This window comes from Anomaloglossus baeobatrachus, chromosome 5 (genome assembly GCF_048569485.1).
Source record: "Anomaloglossus baeobatrachus isolate aAnoBae1 chromosome 5, aAnoBae1.hap1, whole genome shotgun sequence".
In the NCBI taxonomy this organism is placed as follows: domain Eukaryota; kingdom Metazoa; phylum Chordata; class Amphibia; order Anura; family Aromobatidae; genus Anomaloglossus; species Anomaloglossus baeobatrachus.
In genome coordinates this window covers 456,228,404-456,250,394 of record NC_134357.1, presented here as the reverse complement: position 1 = coordinate 456,250,394, position 21,991 = coordinate 456,228,404, and the positions used below count along the sequence as shown (strand labels likewise).

The window sequence follows — 21,991 nt, the reverse complement described above, 5'->3', positions numbered from 1 at the left end:
AACTCAGGATCAGTACAGGATCAGTAATGTAATGTATATACACAGTGACTCCACCAGCAGAATAGTGAGTGCAGCTCTGGAGTATAATACATGATGTAACACAGGATCAGTACAGGATCAGTAATGTAATGTATATACACAGTGACTCCACCAGCAGAATAGTGAGTGCAGCTCTGGAGTATAATACAGGATCCATAATGTCATTCATGCTTATGGCCAGTGGCTGACTATTCTTTATGGCGTCTGTATAACTTTTTTCTTCTTTCAGTAGAATCTGGGTCGTCAGAGAAGACTGCATCATCATCATCCTCTTCTGCCGCTAAGAGACCATTTTCCACCACAGACAAGAAATCTGAAGCGTATAAATCCATCTTCACCTCTCACAGCTCTGCCAAGCGCACAAAGGATCAATCCTCCAACTGGGTCACCCACACGGCATACTACTTCTGAGGGGTCTTACACGGCCTCCCCTCTACTCTCCAGAGAAGGGACATTTGTAGAAAGGGTGGGAACATCCTTGTGCTTAACTTCTTATAAGATTACGTTTTGTAAGTGGCGATTAGTCTTTCCCATTATTAAAGGAGCGGTGCCTCGCTGCGATCCCATCTGACCTCATTGTGAGTAGGTATATCAATACTTCTGCAATAACGCTCTAGGCCATACACAGGTATGGAAACCTCTGCATCTGTACCCACAGACACTATTCACTGTTCTAGTGGCCTCTGAGATGTTCACGAGCTATGTTTTTAACGGAGTATTCCACGTTTTTAAGTAAGCGATGACTTATGAGCCGGGTGCGCTTCTGTTCAGCACTGGAATTGGTAAGACCGGTGCTGGCCGATGGCTAAAACCACATCCTAAATCGCACATGTCACTGATTGTTGCATTCTATTTATTTTTTTTGTTAAGGGTAAATGCGTTTCATGTGGAATTTTATGATGCAGTTTTGACTCTCGGGGATAAACCTTCTTACTGACAATTTGACCCGTTCCAAAGATCCAGATGTGTTGTACTGAGCGCTGCTGCCTCTGCTAAATCCAGAGGTCGTCCTGTATCATAAATCCCAGGGATCTCTATACCAGCAAAAGATGGAAGGTGGAGTGCCCATGTGAGAGAACATAATAAAGATGCCATGTCTGTAATCTCAATGACTGGTTTTGCTGTCTACGTGATACAAAACATTAGATACACAGCTCAGCAGACACCTCTCCATAGACAGTATCGCACATGGTGGGCTCAGATACAGTGGTTAAGCAGGCAGTATGTTATGGTGGCCTCACATTATTACTGTAGAATATTGGGTTAGATCAATGTCAGATACTAGTGTCCCATCTGTTGCGTTGTTGTAGTACACCATTTTGGACAGTAGGTGGGGTAGTGGTTTTATTTTTGATTAGCTGTCACATAAGTTGGTTTCTATATTGATCATTTTTACCAACCTATCGCTCTACGGGCTGGTGCAACACTACAACTCCCAGCATTCTCTGGTTAGTGCCTGCCAGGAGTCACAAAACTATAGCAGCTAAACTCCATCACATATCTATGCCCTGATACCATAGAAACATGGGTTCTGTGCGGATCACATTCCAATATTTGATAGGTGATTAAAAGAAATAAATATATAAATATTCTGTGTGTGCATATACTGTATATATACCGTATTTCTTTGTCGCTCCATTGGGAGACCCAGACAATTGGGTGTATAGCTTCTGCCTCCGGAGGCCACACAAAGTATTACACTTAAAAGTGTAAAGCCCCTCCCCTTCTGCCTATACACCCCCCGTGCCTCACGGGCTCCTCAGTTTTTATGCTTTGTGCGAAGGAGGCTGACATCCACGCATAGCTCCACATCTTAGTCAGCAGCAGCTGCTGACTATGTCGGATGGAAGAAAAGAGGGCCCATAACAGGGCCCCCAGCATGCTCCCTTCTCACCCCACTCTGGTCGGCGGTGCTGTTAAGGTTGAGGTACCCATTGCGGGTACATAGGCAGGAGCCACATGCTGTTTTCCTTCCCCATCCCTTAATGGGCTCTGGGTGAAGTGGGATCCTAATCGGTCTCCAGGCACTGGGACCGTGCTCCCTCCGCAGCCCCTGGGGAATCTGCTGGACAGGAGCCGGGTATCGTCAGGGACAAGTCCCTGCTACTGTGAGGTACTCTGTGTCCCCCTGGGGGACCGCGCATGGAGCGCTTGTGCCATACACACTGCAGCACTGCTGGGTGTGTTAGTGCGCCGGGGACTACCGCGCCGGCCGCACTTATTTGCCGGCCGCGCTTATAACTTTAGTCCCCGGCTTTTGCGGCCTAGTATCGCATATTCCCGCCCCCAGGCCTGCCAGTCAGGGGAAGGGCGGGACGCTGCACAGGACGTCAGCGCTGAGGGCTGGAGCATACTTTGTATCCTCCTCCCCCCTCACTCAGCACAGTGGGGCATCAGATTCCCGCACTTTCTAGGGCACGCCCACGGCCCCCTCCTCCCCACAGAACGCCGGCAGCCATTCCTGTCAGCACTTCTGACGCTGGAGAGGAGAGACAACACGGCTCTGGGAGGCCCAGGCAGGGAATCTGGTGATCACACAACCGCTTTGAGCGGTCGGTAAGCAGCACCTGGGTGCTGACCCCACTAAGTGCCGAAGTGTACATATATATATATATGCTTATATGCTATACATTTACACTGTACGGTCGCTTTGTTGATTTTTGGCTATATACCCTCCTGGATTGTACTCAGAGGAGACAACAGCATGTCGTCCGCAAAAAGCAAGGGTGCCAAAGCACAGGCTTACTTTGCAACCTGTACCTCATGTGCGGCTATACTACCGGCAGGTTCCACCGATCCTCATTGTGTGCAATGCTCGGCCCCTGTGGCACTTACTCAGCCGGAGCCTCTGCTACTGGTGGCCCAGGTGGAACCACCTGCTACCACTGTCCAGGTGACAGGGACGGAGTTTGCAGTATTTGCTGACAAACTGTCTGAGAGTATGGATAAATGGTCTGCTAAGATACTAGAAGCCTTACAGTCCAGACCGGTGACTCAGGCCACGGGCACTGTTGAATCATTGACCCCAGGCCCCCCTCAGTTGGAGCAGCAAAGTGCTCCTGGGGTGACCCATAGGTCCCAGGGTGAGGTCTCTGACACGGACCGCAGTCCCAGGCCGCCTAAGCGGGCTCGCTGGGAAATTCCCTCGACTTCATCACAGTGTTCAGGGTCTCAGCATGAGGACTCTCTGGATGATGAAGCGGAGGTAGCAGATCAGGATTCTGATCCTGAGGCCGCTCTCAACCTAGATACACCTGAAGGTGACGCCATAGTGAATGACCTTATAGCGACCATCAATCAGGTGTTGGATATTTCTCCCCCAGCGCCTCCAATTGAGGAGTCAGCTTCTCAGCAGGAGAAATTCCGTTTCAGGTTTCCCAAGCGTACATTGAGTATGTTTCTGGATCACTCTGACTTCAGAGAGGCAGTCCAGAAACACCGAGCTTGTCCAGATAAGCGTTTTTCCAAGCGCCTTAAGGATACACGTTATCCCTTCCCCCCTGACGTTGTCAAGGGCTGGGCTCAGTGTCCCAAGGTGGATCCTCCAGTCTCCAGACTGGCGGCTAGATCCATAGTTGCAGTGGAAGATGAGGCTTCACTCAAAGATGCCACTGACAGACAGATGGAACTCTGGTTGAAATCCATCTATGAAGCTATCGGCGCGTCTTTTGCTCCAGCATTCGCAGCCGTATGGGCACTCCAAGCTATCTCAGCTTGTCATGCGCAGATTAATGCAGTCACACGTACGTCTGCTCCGCAAGTGGTGTCCTTAACCTCTCAGGCGTCGGCGTTTGCGTCCTACGCCATTAATGCTGTCCTGGACTCTGCGAGCCGTACGGCGGTAGCATCCGCCAATTCGGTGGCAGTCCACAGGGCCATGTGGCTACGTGAATGGAAGGCAGACTCTGCTTCCAAAAAGTTCTTAACCGGTTTGCCATTTTCTGGCGACCGTCTGTTTGGTGAGCGATTTGGATGAAATCATTAAACAATCCAAGGGAAAGGACTCATCCTTACCCCAGTCCAAACCAAACAGACCTCAACCACGGAAGGTACAATCGAGGTTTCGGTCCTTTCGGTCCGCGGGCAGGTCTCAATTCTCCTCGTCCAAAAGGCCTCAGAAGGATCAGAGGAACTCCGATTCAGGGCGGTCTAAGTCACGTCCTAAAAAGACCGCCGGGGGAACCGCTCCCAAAGCGGCCTCCTCATGACTTTCGGCCTCCTCACACCGCATCCTCGGTCGGTGGCAGGCTTTCCCGCTTTTGCGACGCCTGGCTGCCACAGGTAAAAGACCATTGGGTGAGAGACATTCTGTCTCACGGTTACAGGATAGAGTTCAACTCTCGTCCTCCGACTCGGTTCTTCAGAACATCTCCGCCCCCCGAGCGAGCCGATGCTCTTCTTCAGGCAGTGTGCACTCTGAAGGCAGAAGGAGTGGTGATCCCTGTTCCTTTTCAGCAACAGGGTCACGGTTTTTACTCCAACTTGTTCGTGGTGCCGAAAAAGGACGGATCCTTCCGTCCTGTTCTGGACCTAAAACTGCTCAACAAACATGTAAAAACCAGGCGGTTCCGGATGGAATCGCTCCGCTCCGTCATCGCCTCAATGTCCCAAGGAGATTTCCTAGCATCAATCGACATCAAAGATGCTTATCTCCACGTACCGATTGCTCCAGAGCATCAGCGCTTCCTGCGTTTCGCCATAGGGGACGAACACCTTCAGTTCGTGGCACTGCCTTTTGGCTTGGCGACAGCCCCACGGGTCTTCACCAAGGTCATGGCAACAGTAGTAGCAGTTCTGCACTCTCAGGGACACTCGGTGATCCCTTACTTAGACGATCTGCTTGTCAAGGCACCCTCTCAAGTGGCATGCCAACACAGCCTGAGCATTGCTCTAGAGACTCTCCAGAGTTTCGGGTGGATCATCAATTTTCCAAAGTCAAATCTGACACCGGCCCAATCACTGACATATCTTGGCATGGAGTTTCATACTCTCTCAGCGATAGTGAAGCTTCCGCTGGACAAACAGCGTTCACTACAGACAGGGGTGCAATCTCTCCTTCAAGGTCAGTCACACCCCTTGCGGCGCCTCATGCACTTCCTAGGGAAGATGGTAGCAGCAATGGAGGCAGTTCCTTTTGCGCAGTTTCATCTGCGTCCACTTCAATGGGACATTCTCCGCAAATGGGACAGGAAGTCGACGTCCCTCGACAGGAACGTCTCCCTTTCTCGGGCAGCCAAGGCTTCCCTTCAGTGGTGGCTTCTTCCCACTTCTCTGTCGAAGGGGAAATCCTTCCTGCCCCCATCCTGGGCTGTGGTCACGACGGACGCAAGCCTGTCAGGGTGGGGAGCGGTTTTTCTCCACCACAGGGCTCAGGGTACTTGGACTCAGCCAGAGTCCTCCCTTCAGATCAATGTTCTGGAGATAAGGGCAGTGTATCTTGCCCTAAAGGCGTTCCAGCCATGGCTGGAAGGCAAGCAGATCCGAATTCAGTCGGACAACTCCACAGCGGTGGCATACATCAACCACCAAGGCGGAACACGCAGTCGGCAAGCCTTCCAGGAAGTCCGGCGGATTCTGCTATGGGTGGAAGCCACAGCCTCCACCATATCCGCAGTTCACATCCCGGGCGTAGAAAACTGGGAAGCAGACTTTCTCAGTCGCCAGGGCATGGACGCAGGGGAATGGTCCCTTCACCCGGACGTGTTTCAGGAGATCTGTTGCCGCTGGGGGATGCCGGACGTCGACCTAATGGCGTCCCGGCACAACCACAAGGTCCCGACATTCATGGCACGGTCTCAAGATCACAGAGCTCTGGCGGCAGACGCTTTAGTTCAGGATTGGTCGCAGTTTCAACTCCCTTATGTGTTTCCTCCTCTGGCACTGTTGCCCAGAGTGTTACGCAAGATCAGGTCCGACTGCCGCCGCGCCATCCTCGTCGCTCCAGACTGGCCGAGGAGGTCGTGGTACCCGGATCTGTGGCATCTCACGGTGGGCCAACCGTGGGCACTACCAGACCGACCAGACTTGCTGTCTCAAGGACCGTTTTTCCATCTGAATTCTGTGGCCCTCAACCTGACTGTGTGGCCATTGAGTCCTGGCTCCTAGCGTCATCAGGGTTATCTCAAGAGGTCATTGCCACTATGAGACAGGCTAGGAAACCAACGTCCGCCAAGATCTACCACAGGGCGTGGAGGATATTCTTATCTTGGTGCTCTGAATAGGGTTTTTCTCCCTGGCCATTTGCCTTGCCCACTTTTCTTTCCTTCCTTCAATCCGGATTGGAAAAAGGTTTGTCGCTCGGCTCCCTTAAGGGACAAGTCTCAGCGCTCTCTGTGTTCTTTCAGAAGCGCCTAGCCAGACTTCCACAGGTACGCACGTTCCTGCAGGGGGTTTGTCACATAGTCCCTCCTTACAAGCGGCCGTTAGAACCCTGGGATCTGAACAGGGTGCTGATGGCTCTTCAGAAACCACCTTTCGAGCCAATGAGGGATATTCCTCTCTCACGCCTTTCGCAGAAAGTGGCCTTCCTAGTAGCAGTCACATCACTTCGGAGAGTGTCTGAGCTAGCAGCGCTGTCATGCAAAGCCCCTTTCCTGGTGTTTCACCAGGACAAGGTGGTTCTGCGTCCGGTTCCGGAATTTCTCCCTAAGGTGGTATCCCCCTTTCATCTCAATCAGGATATCTCCTTACCCTCTTTTTGTCCTCATCCAGTTCACCAATGTGAAAGGGATTTGCACTTGTTAGATCTGGTGAGAGCACTCAGACTCTACATTTCTCGTACGGCGCCCCTGCGCCGCTCGGAGGCACTCTTTGTCCTTGTCGCTGGCCAGCGTAAAGGGTCACAGGCTTCCAAATCAACCCTGGCTCGGTGGATCAAGGAACCTATTCTCGAAGCTTACCGATCTTCTGGGCTTCCGGTTCCCTCAGGGCTAAGGGCCCATTCTACCAGAGCCGTGGGTGCGTCCTGGGCTTTGCGGCACCAGGCTACGGCTCAGCAGGTGTGTCAGGCAGCTACCTGGTCGAGCCTGCACACTTTCACGAAACACTATCAGGTGCATACCTATGCTTCGGCAGATGCCAGCCTAGGAAGGCAGGTCCTTCAGGCGGCGGTTGCCCACCTGTAGGAAGGGGCCGTTTTACGGCTCTATTTCGAGGTTTTACTTTACCCACCCAGGGACTGCTTTTGGACGTCCCAATTGTCTGGGTCTCCCAATGGAGCGACAAAGAAGAAGGGAATTTTGTTTACTTACCGTAAATTCCTTTTCTTCTAGCTCCAATTGGGAGACCCAGCACCCGCCCCTGTTCCCTTTGGGCTGTTGTTCTTTGTGTACACATGTTGTTCATGTTCAATGGTTTCAGTTCTCCGAAATTTCTTCGGACTGAATTTACTTTAAACCAATTTATAACTTTTCCTCCTTCTTGCTTTTGCACCAAAACTGAGGAGCCCGTGAGGCACGGGGGGGTGTATAGGCAGAAGGGGAGGGGCTTTACACTTTTAAGTGTAATACTTTGTGTGGCCTCCGGAGGCAGAAGCTATACACCCAATTGTCTGGGTCTCCCAATTGGAGCTAGAAGAAAAGGAATTTACGGTAAGTAAACAAAATTCCCTTCTTTTCACTTTATAAGACGCACTTTTGTTCCCCCAAATTTGGGGGAAAGTAGGGGGTGCGTCTTATAAACCGAATATACTGATTATATACTGCAGGGTCCAGGGGAGGTGGGGGCCGCTCTGGAGCGGTGCTGGGGAAGCTGGTGGAGGCTGGTGAAGCTGCGGGAGGGAGCCTTTGATCTCCTGCTCCCGCTCATATAATATGCACAGCCGCTGTCCATCACCATGGTGCTGAAACCGCACCGCGGCGATGGGCTGGGGGAGCTGCGCATATATCTGCCTGCGCCCCCTTTGATCGCATATGCACCCCTGTGTTAGATATGGCCCCCATGCTGCTGCCCATAGTAAAATATAAAAACCTCTTTTCTTACCCCCTCCAGCGTGTCTCCCCGATCTCCTTCCTGGTGCTACGATCATGCACGCAGAGATTTCACTTTGCTGTGCCGATCACATGACCGGGACCGTGAACCAGGAAATGTAGGAAGCCGGAGCTCAACCCCAAGGAGGGGGACACGAGGGAGTACAGTGCTGGAGAAGGTAAGGAAAGAGTTTTTTACTAAAAGCAGCAGCATGGGGGCGATATCTAACACAGGGGGCCGTGTGTGCCATCCACAGGGGGCTATATTCAATATAAGGTGGCCATATCCATATTAAGGGGGCTAATTTTAGGATGAGGGGGGCTATGAGGGACATATACTCTAAATGATTTGTTAGACGGACACTGGCATTATAAGACGGACTCCATTTATTAAAAAAAATCTCTATTCCTTCACCAAATTTGGGGATGCGTCTTATAAAGCGAAAAATACGGTAATATAGAGAATAAAAAATTATATATGTATAGATAGAAAAAAATATATATATAATAATGCTAAAAAAATATTTATATATAGAGATGATAGAGAGAGAGAGATAATATATTTGTACATCCTTAGCAGAAGGAATGATGCCACGGTGATACTCTTGCTATTGGAAAGCTACAACTGCCAGGATATCCTGAAAGCCGCAGTGAGGTGCGAGTCACAGCATTTCCTCCTATGGCCACTGGATGGCAGCATAACACTATATTTTGGCATCTCCTCTGCAGAGTGCCCCCTCATTATGTGGCCCATATGGGGAACTCTGCTTTCCAGTTTTATTTTTTGTTTTCAATATGACCTTATTGCATCGCTGACTACACAAACACACGCCATGTGCGTTATTTACTTCTACATAAGTTCCCATTATCGGCTGCGGATGATTCATCCAATGACTGGAATCATTATTGACACAACACACAGGAACTGTCTCCAGAAGCCACTGACTCAAGGAGACGTCTGAGCAGCGGCCATTCTTTCCGCCGTCTTACGAGGTATTACTCAGGGCTTTATGCAACAAGGTACAGACTGACTGACTCACTCTCACAGGTGATGTGGGTCAGGACGTTGCCAAAGGAAATGGGACCTCAAGAGGTTCTGCAGCATCTGCATTTGTATGGTCTGAACTATAGGTTGACCATGTTTATATCTTTTTAATTTTAGTTTTCATATATTTTTATGACATTGTGTTTCTATAGCGAACAGCCTCCATATGGGACTTCAATGAACTTATCCTATAATTGGACCCGAGGTGTTTTATATAGACCTAGATACATGGACGCTGTAGACAGTATCACACGTGCTAAGCTTAGATGCACAGCTCAGCAGAATGTCACACACATGGAGTCTATGCTCAGGAGGTATACGCCCGATAATGTAATGATCGTAGGGGCTCATTGTTTAATAACCAAATAAAATTAAATAATATATATTTACAAATAATATTAGTGTATGAGCTGTCCGAAGATAGCTACACTGGTTTTGCAGGACATACTGCACTGTCCAATGGCGATATATAATATAATAATAATAAATCTTTATTTCTATAGCACCAACATATTCCGCAGCGCTTTACAATTCAGGAGGTTTATATACAAACAACAGAGAAAATACCATAATTAGAGTATGGAAAAAAAGATATATACAACTTATTGATTACATTTATTAACACTTTCTTAGAAGAATTAAAAAAAAAAATTTAAAATGAGGGTGATTGAGCAGTGTTACACTGTCATACTATAGAGTAGTGTGATTATAGCGACTTAGTAATTTTTTTTTTTTTTACTGCTTTTTCTCGGTTTGGAAGAATATACAAATCCTTGATTTACTTTTTCTATATTTTTGGTAAACTAAATGCATAAAACAACAATTTCCCTCCTTGTTTAACCGTGTAGATGCTGCTGTCGCAACTGACTGAGGCTTCTAAAGGGTTTAAATGGCCAGATTGTGAGGTTTCACCACTGATCCTGGCTGTCCCAGCAGAATCCCAGCTGTTAATTGCTGGTGACCACCACGAGCACAGGTTCTGCGCCTGTGTCATCAGCATGATGTACATGTCATATTGTCGTTAAGGGTTAGTACCATCTCCATAGATGAATACTGTCAGGTAGTGCCTGTTTAAAAAAAAAAAAAAATTTTGTTATTGCTTATTAAAATTTGCAGCTGTTTTTGAGATATTAATGTTTTTGTTTACGTCTAGTTGCCTAGGAGATCGACCACCAATACTGTCTTGCGTGAGCACTGTGCTGAAGCTGGCCGGGCTTTGGAGGTATGTGTGCTCTCCAGAGATCCTAACCAGTTTCAAAACGGTGCTTACAAGCACAAAAGAAAGGAGTTTGTGAGCGCTGTGCATGTTCTTCTGTCTAGCACCAGTGGTCAGTCTCCAAGGCAACAAGCTGTAAACAAAAGAAAAATGTTAAGTGGTAAATAACAAAATAGCTTGTGTTTACAAGCACTATCAGACAATAACCATGTATGGAGATGGGATTAACCCTTTGAGGAGTAAAATAATCAGAATGCCAAGATACACTGGCCAGCTGAAGGACCAAAGTATACCCTTTTGGTCGCTGGAGAATAGGGCCTGTAGTAGCGCTAAATTGTACATCAGGAGCTTTTCCAGTATGTATGTGCAGAGACACGCAGTGTGCACTTAGGCTGCTTTCACACGTCCGGTTTTTGCCATCAGGCACAATCCGGCAAAATGCGGATAAAACTGATCCGTATCCTTTTTATTTCCCATTGACTTGTATTATCGCCGGATTGTGCTGGAAAGGATGCAGCATGGAACATTTTTTGACAACGGCAAAAACCGGACCACTCCGGATTCGGCGCCGTCCGGCATGTTGTATAATGGAAGCCTATGGGCGCCGGATCCGACGTCATCCGTCATATGACGGAATCCAACAACTGATTGCGTTTTTTTAAACTGAGCATGCTCAGTATCACAACGGATCCGTCGAAAAACTGAAGAAACTGATGGAAAAACTGATGCAACGGATTCGTCGTATCAGTTTTTCTACCGGATTGTGCCTAATGGCAAAAATCTGATGTGTGAAAGTAGCCTTGTATCTAAGGCTATCAAATATCAGGATTAGCTACACTGGGGCAGAAGAAAGCATATCACATAATAGGTTTAGATACACCGCTCAGCAGAAAGTGTCATAGAGTAGGCTTAGATACACGGATCCACAGTGTGTAAGGCACAAGATAGGCTTAGATGAATGGATCAGCAGAAAGTGTCACAGCGTAGGCTTAGATACATGGATCTGGAGTGTGTATGACACAGACTAGGCTTAGATGCAAGGATGAGCAGGAAGTATGACACAGTATAGGCTCAGATGCATCGATCAGCAGAAAGTAATGCAGGATAGTCTTAGGTACATACAGTAGGACAGCAGAAAGTATGTCAAAGAATAGGCTTAGGTGGATCAGCAGAAAGTATGATACAGGATATGCTTAGATACATGCATCAGCAGGCCATATGACACAGGATAGGCTTAGATACCATGGTCGAGCAGAATATGAGAGGATAGGCTTAGATACGGAGATAACAGGAAGTATGGCAGGATAGGCTTTGATACATGGATCTGCAATGTGTATGATACAAGATAGGCTTAAATACATAGATGAGCAGAAAGTAATGCTGGCTTAGATACATAGAGTACGTCAGCAGAAAGTATGTCACAGAATAGGCTTAGATACATAGATCATCAGGACGTATGACACAGGATAGGCTCAGAAACTTGGATCAGCAGGAAGTATGACAATGGGATAGGCTTAGATACATGGGTCAGCAGACAGTAATGCTGGCTAGGCTTAGATACATATGGTATGTCCGCAGAAATTGTCAAAGAACAGGCTTAGATGCAGAAAGTATGTCACAGAATAGGCTTAGATACATGCATCAGCAAAAAGTATGCTACAGGATAGGCTTAGATACATGGATCAGCATAAAGTATGATACAGGATAGGCTTAGATACATGGATCAGCATAAAGTATGATACAGGATAGGCTTAGATACATGGATCAGCATAAAGTATGATACAGGATAGGCTTGGATGGATCAGCATAAAGTATGATACAGGATAGGCTTAGATACATGGATCAGCATAAAGTATGATACAGGATAGGCTTAGATACATGGATCAGCATAAAGTATGATACAGGATAAGCTTAGATACATGGATCAGCATAAAGTATGATACAGGATAGGCTTGGATGGATCAGCATAAAGTATGATACAGGATAGGCTTAGATACATGGATCAGCAAATAGTATCACATAGTCTGAGATATACGAGCTGAGCAGCATTGGCTTTAGATACAGCGGCTCTGTAGATGTCTGTGGGTCACTGTTGTCAGCCGTGCTCAGACTCGGTGCTGGCGCTGACAGCGGCCATTGTCTGGCAGCAGCTCGCCCTCTGCTCCTTTCTGCAGAGCTCTTCTCCCATCATCACCTTGGATGGTTGTGGCCCCGGGGCGCTCCATTGTAAGCAGCCGTGTTTATCTTCACAGTAACACTTAAACTTGTTTGTGTAACTCATTATTATCATTTTATGTTCAGTTTTTTTTCTCCGCCTTCTCAATGTACCCTGCAATTATAAAAATAACTACGCTCCTTTCAAAGAAGGCACGAGCTGCGCAAGTCCACACCGCGAGAAAAATCTAAAAAGATTTTTAAAAAAAGTTAAAATATTTTTTGTACATGTGCCGCTCATCAATCTTTAACCCTATTTTCCAAAAGCCGTAAAAAAAATATATTTTTCAGTTGGGCTCATTTTTTTGTAGGACAATTTGTAGTTTATGGACCGATGACCAGCTCCTCATTATAGACCTTGATGATAAATAAATGACCAAAAATACAAATTTACTAATGTTACTGATCAAATTTCAGTCCCTACACTACTGAAGTTGTATTTTGGGGAGTCGCTCATAGGTCGATATGTTTTTCTGGGACCCCAATAGAGTATGATACTCAATAGTATTATGGGCTTTTATGTCCATTATTGGATATTTCAAGTTGTAGTTAGAATGACACCATTTTTATTACCATATGATATCCTAAAAATAAAAGTAAAAAAATCCAAATGCTGAAAAAAACCAAAAAACAGCAATTCTGCCATTGGTTTCTTTTTACTTATGTTTTGTAAAACAAAAATGTGTTTTGCATCAGCGTATTCTCAAAGAGCTTATAATATTCTCTGCCGATGGACTGATGCTTTCGTTAATGCAATTTTGGGGTTCATCATAGGATGTTATGAACTCCACTGATTCCATGTTTGGTGGGTGGAGTGACCAATGAAAATGGCAATTCTGGGTTGTTTTGTTTGTTTTTTTTTTGTTTTTGCTTTATGGCTATTACCGTACTATTACCTTTTTTTTTTTTTTTTTTTTATTAAAGTTAGATTTTTAAAACTTATTAATTACCGGCTTAATATAAGATTATTAATCTAATTTTATTAATCTAAGATTAATACCGGCTATTACCTTTTTTTTATCATAGTTAGATATGTAAAACTTTATATTTGTGTGTGTATATGTATATGTGTGTGTATCTATATAATTTTTTTAGTCCCCATGGGAAACTTAAAGCTGTGATTGGTTGATCTTTATTCTGCCATACTTCATTATATCGAGAACCTCACAGTCTCCTATGATATCTGACCTGTGACTTTACAGTAGCACCAACATGACAGCCTTGGCAACTAGTGATGAGCGGGAACTACCATGCTCGGGTGCTAAAGCAGTTGGTACCTAGACAGGTGCGACCCAAGTACAGAATATAATGGAAGTAAATAGGGACTCTAGCATTTTTTTTTCGGGAAAACTTCTGTAAAAATGCTTGCGTCCCCCATTGACTACCATTACACTCAGGTACTTGAGTCGCGACCATCCAAGCATCCAACTGCTCATTACGAGTACAGAGTACCCAAGCATGGTAGTGATAACTCATCACTAGTACCGAGCACCTGAGCATGATAGTGCTCACTCATCCCTGTACTAAGCACCTGAGCATGGTAGTGCTCGCTCATCACTAGTACCGAGCATGGTAGTGCTTGCTCATCACTAGTACCGAGCATGATGATGCTCACTCATCCCTGTACTAAGCACCCGAGCGTGGTAGTGCCCGCTCATCACTAGTACCGAGCACCCGAACATCTACTTACCCTATGACAACACTTCCTGGCTCTGGCTATTGTATGAGAAACAGTCTGACCTTTTATTGTTGTAGAATAAGTAAGAAACTAAAGCCCCCGTCCCATTTAACGGCTTTCCAGTGATCCCTACAACGATACGTCCTGATAATAATCTCTGGTAAGTCGCTATGTGGTCGCCGGTGAGATGTCACACAGTCAGATCTTCCCAACGACGCAGCAACGATACATAGACCGTAGCGACCTGTATAACGATCTCAGTGGTATGTGTCTGAGCTCTGAGTCGTCAACGAGGCCGTTGGTAAGGTGTCAAACACACCGATGCATCCTGCCCAGCAGGACGTCGACGATCAAAAAATGGTCCAGACCATTCCGACACAACCAGCGATCTCACACCAGGGGCCTGCTCGCTGCTATGTGTGAAACGTGTCAAACCCCATGTATACATTGACCTTCTAGTGTGCAGGGACAGTAAGTGTTGTCATAGGCACATGGCTAATAAAGATATTTTAAAGCAAATTTAAAATATAATCATATGGTTTTCATTCAAAATAATACTGAATGTAAGGTAATATTTGTACCATTATGTAGTCTATTGACCTTTATATGTTTTTTAGTATATGCAATGTTTACTAAGTAAAATAATGCAAAAGAAAAATGTATCACATTTACAATATGTTTTCTATTTTGGGATTATGCAGATTTATGTCCTTAGATTTCAATTATTAGAAATTTTGGAAATTCTATAAAAATAGAAAAAAAAGTTATAATTTATTATTGACCACGGTTACCTTAAATAAGACTGGAAACATGAAAGTGAGACAGCAGAAAACATTCACACGCACAGAGATCTATGAGAAGATCTGTCTCCTCTTTTATTTACATTATTATTTTTCTATTATTTTTATTCTTCAAAGAATTATTAAAAGAAAAATGGTGGTGAAATAAAATGGGTGCACCCCGCAGCCACGAATTACAGTGCGGGGACTTCAAAGACGAAACTTTATTTAAAACATTATTCATTGTTCTTGGCTTCATCAATAACTCGTTGTCAGTGAGTGTGCAGATTAATATTGGCTGTAGGCTGGAAACACACGTGCAGGTTTTTATGCATTTTTTTGAGTCCAAGCCAAAATAGGATTCAATAGGAAAGAAGAGAATTGTATTTCTATAAATCCCCATTCCTTTTAAATCAACCTAATTCCATTAGGACGCAAAAAAGTATTTAAAAAACGCCATAAAAAAAAATAAAATATTCCAGCCCATAAAACCAGTAATGGTTCTACTAATAAGTTATATGTGGGATCAAATCAATCATAATTAACAAACGCGGATGTTTCCAATTGGACCTACAATTGAACAAAATAATCAAGATTTTTTTTTTTAAAAAAAATATGTTGGTAATTTTGTGTCTATTGTTGGTTCCCATCGTAATATTGCTAAAATCTGGTCAGAAATACAGGCTGAAAGGAGCAATCATTTATTTGCGATAATATATTTAAATGGTGTGTGTGTGTGTGTGTGTGTGTGTGTAATATACACAGTCATATGAAAAAGTTTGGGCACCCCTATTAATGTTAACCTTTTTTCTTTATAACAATTTGGGTTTTTTGGAACAGCTATTTCAGTTTCATATATGTAATAACTGATGGACTGAGTAATATTTCTGGATTGAAATGAGGTTTATTGTACTAACAGAAAATGTGCAATCCACATTTAAACAAAATTTGACCGGTGCAAAAGTATGGGCACCCTTATCAATTTCTTGATTTGAACACTCCTAACTACTTTTTACTGACTTACTAAAGCACTAAATTGGTTTTGTAACCTCATTGAGCTTTGAACTTCATAGGCAGGTATATCCAATCATGAGAAAAGGTATTTAAGGTGGCCACTTGCAAGTTGTTCTCCTATTTGAATCTCCTATGAAGTGTGGCATCATGGGCTCCTCAAAACAACTCTCAAAGGATCTGAAAACAAAGATTATTCAACATAGTTGTTCAGGGGAAGGATACAAAAAGTTGTCTCAGAGATTTAAACTGTCAGTTTCCACTGTGAGGAACATAGTAAGGAAATGGAAGAACACAGGCACAGTTCTTGTTAAGCCCAGAAGTGGCAGGCCAAGAAAAATATCAGAAAGGCAGAGAAGAAGAATGGTGAGAACAGTCAAGGATAATCCACAACCACCTCCAAAGACCTGCAGCATCATCTTGCTGCAGATGGTGTCAATGTGCTTCGGTCAACAATACAGCGCACGTTGCACAAGGAAAAGCTGTATGGGAAAGTGATGCGAAAGAAGCCGTTTCTGCAAGCACGCCACAAACCGTGTCGCCTGAGGTATGCAAAAGTACATTTGGCCAAGCCAGTTACATTTTGCAAGAAGGTCCTGTGGACTGATGAAACAAAGATTGAGTTGTTTGGTCATACAAAAAGGCGTTATGCATGGAGGCAAAAAAACACGGCATTCCAAGAAAAGCACTTGCTACCCACAGTAAAATTTGGTGTGTGGCCAATGCCGGCATCGGGAATCTTGTTAAAGTTGAGGGTCGCATGGATTCAACTCAGTATCAGCAGATTCTTGACAATAATGTGCAAGAATCAGTGACGAAGTTGAAGTTACGCAGGGGATGGATATTTCAGCAAGACAATGATCCAAAACACCGCTCCAAATCTACTCAGGCATTCATGCAGAGGAACAATTACAATGTTCTGGAATGGCCATCCCAGTCCCCAGACCTGAATATCATTGAAAATCTGTGGGATGATTTGAAGCACGCTGTCCATGCTCAGCGACCATCAAACTTAACTGAACAGGAATTGTTTTGTAAACAGGAATGGTCAAATACACCTTCATCCAGGATCCAGGAACTCATTAAGAGCTACAGGAAGCGACTAGAGGCTGTTATTTTTGCAAAAGGAGGATCTACAAAATATTAATGTCACTTTCATGTTGAGGTGCCCATACTTTTGCACCGGTCAAATTTTGTTTAAATGCGGATTGCACATTTTCTGTTAGTACAATAAACCTCATTTCAATCCAGAAATATTACTCAGTCCATCAGTTATTAGATATATGAAACTGAAATAGCTGTTGCAAAACCCCAATTTATTATAAAGAAAAAAGGTTAACATTAATAGGGGTGCCCAAACTTTTACATATGACTGTGTATATATATAATGTGTGTGTGTGTGTGTGTGCGCATATCTGGTGTTACATAAAAACGTTGCCATCAGGTGGCGCTGTTTTAATGCTCTGTGGCTGCAATTGAATTTATGCAAGGCAATAGAGAAACTAAAAGGTTTTTGAAATGTATTAATAATGTCTATCTTATCCATGCATACATTGAGCCACTTTTGAAATACTTGAATCCCTTATCTACAACATATTTATCTAATGTGTAATCTTTGTTAATTAGTTTAGACCCTTTTTTTAATTTTTTTGTTTTATTTTGTCGTAAATCAATAGTACATTAGAAAATAAGCAACTTGGTAATAGATTTTATTAGTGAAATCTGCTGCTTTTCCCTCCTGGACTGGATGTTCATTCTTAAAATTCTCAATTCCTGGGTAGAATCTGTATTCAGTGAACGGACTTCCCATGAGTAAGAGGAGATAACAGTTGGTGCTCATAAAGTTCTATGGAAGCTACAGCAGAATGTCTGTCGGCCTCTAGCTCCTCCTCCTCCATAGAATCTTAATGGCACCAACTGTCATCTCCCATCTCCGTAATGGAATAATCTGTTTTCACTAGATATGTATTTGAACCATAAATCTAGAGGGAATGATGAATCCAGGAGGAGAAAGAAACCGATTTCTCTGATAAGATACAGTATATTACAGAGTTGCTTATATTTATGTCTATTGATTTTATAGATACGATTCTTGTGGACAATATGATCATTGATTTGATTTAGAGGGATAGAAAATGTAAAAAAAAATATTGAAAATGAAGTAGTTCATTTACAAGCAGTAGTTATTAGTGATGAGTGAGCGCTACTATGCTTGTGTGCTTGGTGCTTGTGATAAGCGGGCACTACCATGATGGAGTGATCTGTACTAATGATGAGTGTGCACTACCATGCTTGTGTGCTTGAGATTTCTGAAGATTTCCTGGAAAAATGCTTCTGTCCCCCATTGACTTCTATTATACTCTGTTCTCGAGTCGCGCCCATCCGAGCGTCCGATCTGCTTGTTACGAGTACCGAGCATGGTAGTGCTCTTTCATCACTAGTACAGAGCACTCGAGCAATGGTAGTGCTCGCTCATCACTAGTACCGATCACCCGACCATGGTAGAGCTCCCTCCTCACTAGTGCAGCGCATCCGAGTATGGTAGTGCTCGCTCATCACTAGTACAGAGCACCCAAACATGGTAGTGTTTGCTCATCATTAGTACAGACCACCCGGGCATGGCAGTGCTCGCTCATCACTAGTACCGAGCAATCGAGCATGGTAGTGCTTGCTTATCACTAGTACAGAGCACCCGAGCATGGTAGTGCTCGCTCATCACTAGTACAGAGCACCCAAGCATGGTAGTGCTCGCTAATCACTAGTACTGAGCACCCGGTCATGGTAGTGCTCGCTAATCACTAGTACTGAGCACCCGGGCATGGCAGTGCTCGCTCATCACTAGTACCGAGCAATCGAGCATGGTAGTGCTACCTCATCACTAGTACAGAGCACCCGAGCATGGTATTGCTTGCTTATCACTAGTACAGAGCACCTGATCATGGTAGTGCTCGCTCATCACTAATACAGAGCACCCGATCATGGTAGTGCTCGCTCATCACTAATACCAAGCACCCGAACATGGCAGTGCTTGCTCATCACTAGTACAGGGCACCCAAAGATGGTAGTGCTCGCTCATCTCTAGTACCAAGTGCTCGAGCATGGTAGTGCTCGCTCATATAACTAGTACCGAGCACCTGAGCATGGTAGTGCTCGCTTAGGCCAGTTTCAAACATCCAAGAAGATGGATTATCCTCTGATTTTAAGACCAGCCCCACCCACTGGGCCAGACCTGAGCTAAGTGTTTCAATTTTGGCTATGAAGACTATGAAACAGTGCGCTCAGTTCAGTACATACCAGTATTTTTAACCTCGCAAAATGTATGAAATGTCTAGACCAAATTTTTCTCTTATCATAATTATCTTTTAAACCCTTTTACGACATCTGCGGTTTATGTACAGCGCATGTTGGAAGTGGGTGTATGAAGTGTGCTCACGGGGTGAGCACGCCCCATACCCGACAGGTAATGGCTGTGTGTTACTGCCAGAACCTGCCTCTAACAATCACGGGAGGGGTGATTGTTAACCTGTTAAATCCCGCTTTCAATTTCTTACAGCGGATTTAACATGCATCTGCAAAGGGGAGTATCTTTTTTTAGCGCCCATGGCCGTACCTGTGACGTAATCGTGGGTCACCGTTGGGTTGCTATAACAGTCGAGGGTCTGTTGAAGACCTTCATGCTGGTCATAGTAGTTCTCCTTTGAAACCTGCCTAAGGCAGCGCTTCAAAGGAGACAGTTATTTTTACTATATACAGCATTGCTGTGTATAGTACAAGCAATCAGATGGTCGCAGGTTATAGGCCCCTATAGCGATTGCTAAAAACAGTGAAAAGTAAAAAAACAAAGTATTAAAAAATATGAAAATAAACAAAAACATAAAAGTTCTAATCACCTTCATTTTGCCTTATTAAAAATAAAGATAATAAAAATTAAAAACTATACACATGTGGTATCTTCGCTTTCAGAAAAGTCCGGTCTACTAAACTATGAAAAAATTAACATGATCGGTAAACAGTGTAAACAAAAAGAATGCAAAATTTAATTTTTTATTGTTGCTGCAAAACCACAAAAAAATCTATAATAAGAGATCAAAACCTCATATCTGTCCCAAAATGGTATCAGTAAAAACATCGCCTTGCCCCACAAAAAATGCAATAACAAGCAATCAAAGCATCATACAGTGTGTCCACCCATATCCTGTCCACTGCCATTAACTTGAGAACGGCGGCAGCTATAGGCATAGAAGTGGTGTCTAGGTATAGTAAAGTAGCCATGTGCTACACAATGAAACCACCTATAGCGCCACCTGGTGGAAAACAACGGAGTTAGCATTTTTATCTCGAAAACGGAATGAGAGAAAAAAAAAGTGAATTAAATAATTGTAGGGCATCATCAATTCAATGCGAATCGACTGTCCTATGTGGACAGAAAAATAAATAAGTTATGGCTCTAAGGTGGGGAGTTAAAAACAAAAATTGCCCGCGTTGCAAAGGGGTTAATAGAGAATTTTTCTTTTAACTTCAGAATTTTCTAGAAAAAAAGAGAAAAAAGCATTAAAACAGCGCCAAACTAATGGCATCTTTATCATGTAATACTGGATATATATCATTTTACATTAGGCAAAAAAAAGCAATAAACAACTTAGCACTGTGGCCACCTAAATTTGTGACCATATTTTTTTTTATATTTCAGATTATATTCTAGGGAGAACTTTAGCAATATCACTAGACTAGACAAGTGTGAATAACAACCTGCCACCGACACAACAGTTACCTAAATCAAAAAATTCTCAACAAATATATTCCTTATGGCTATTTTGTCTAAAAAAAACTTTACTCGAATACATTTTAGGTAATTTTTGACAGTTCAAAGGTGTTATATACAATGAAACCTGTACATAACACACACACACACACACACACACACACGTTATATACAATATATATATATATATATATATATATATATATATATATATATACATATATATATATATATATATATATATATATATATACATATATATATATACATACATATATATATATATATATATATATATATATATACATATATATATATACATATATATATATATATATATATATATATATATATATATATACATATATATATATACATACATATATATATATATATATATATATATATATATATAATATACACACACACACACATATATATATATATATATATATATATATATATATATACACATATGTGTGTGTATATATATGTATTTTTATATATATATATATATATAGTATTATTTACAGGTTTCATTATATATAATACTCTTGTTATATATCTCAAATGTGTATATATGTCATCATATATGTATATGTGATGATTTTATATACAGTGTGTGTGTATGTGTATATATATATATGTAATATGTATATATTATATGTATGTATATGTGATATATATATATAATTAATGGATATTTTTTGCAATGACAACATTTTTATTTTCTACAAATAATGTGGAAACATTTGAACTTTCGATATCTTGGGGGCCATGAAGACCTTGTAAAGTGACAGAGTTGAGGAGTTTGTCTGGGTGTCTTAATGGTAGCTGTGGGTGGGGTAGATTAGATAACATTAATAACGCAGCTTTACAGATCACTGGATAAACCTTGCCTGGAGCAGCGCGGCTAAATATATCAGTAGCTTCTAAAATTCCACATTTTATGTAAAATCTATTCCATTAGTAATTACAGTATTCTGATACATTTACTTCACTTTCACTACTTAGTAATGAATGTTTCCTAGGCAGAGTGTATTTCTGGGAAAATCCTGAGTTTATTATTTTCAGATTTTTTTTTTCTCAACGCTTTCCTCAAAAATTTGAATTTCAACAAAAATCAAAAAGTTTTTTTAGTCTTAAAATTGAAAACAATTAAAATTTTGCTGAAGAAATGAACTAACTGGCTGACAATACTTGATTTTAATTGTTGCATTAATGGAAACCAGCCAGTAGCATTTACCCCTATGACCGTTTCTGTCCTGACAAGATCTCGT

At 43.1% G+C, this 21,991-nt stretch overlaps 1 protein-coding gene across 2 annotated transcripts in view; it reads left to right on the top strand.

Moving 5' to 3' along the window:
- RTF2 (replication termination factor 2) overlaps window positions 1–1,148 on the top strand; it is a 95,862-nt gene extending 94,714 nt beyond the window's left edge. Inside the window, exon 9 of one of the 2 annotated variants that reach the window (XM_075350573.1) lies at window positions 272–1,148. In XM_075350573.1, coding sequence (XP_075206688.1) covers window positions 272–450 — 179 coding nt within the window. In that variant the 3' untranslated portion in view covers window positions 451–1,148. Of the gene's footprint in view, window positions 1–268 lie in introns of both variants that reach the window. The other variant, XM_075350572.1, reaches the window with a different exon arrangement.
- Window positions 1,149–21,991: the final 20,843 nt, after the last annotated feature.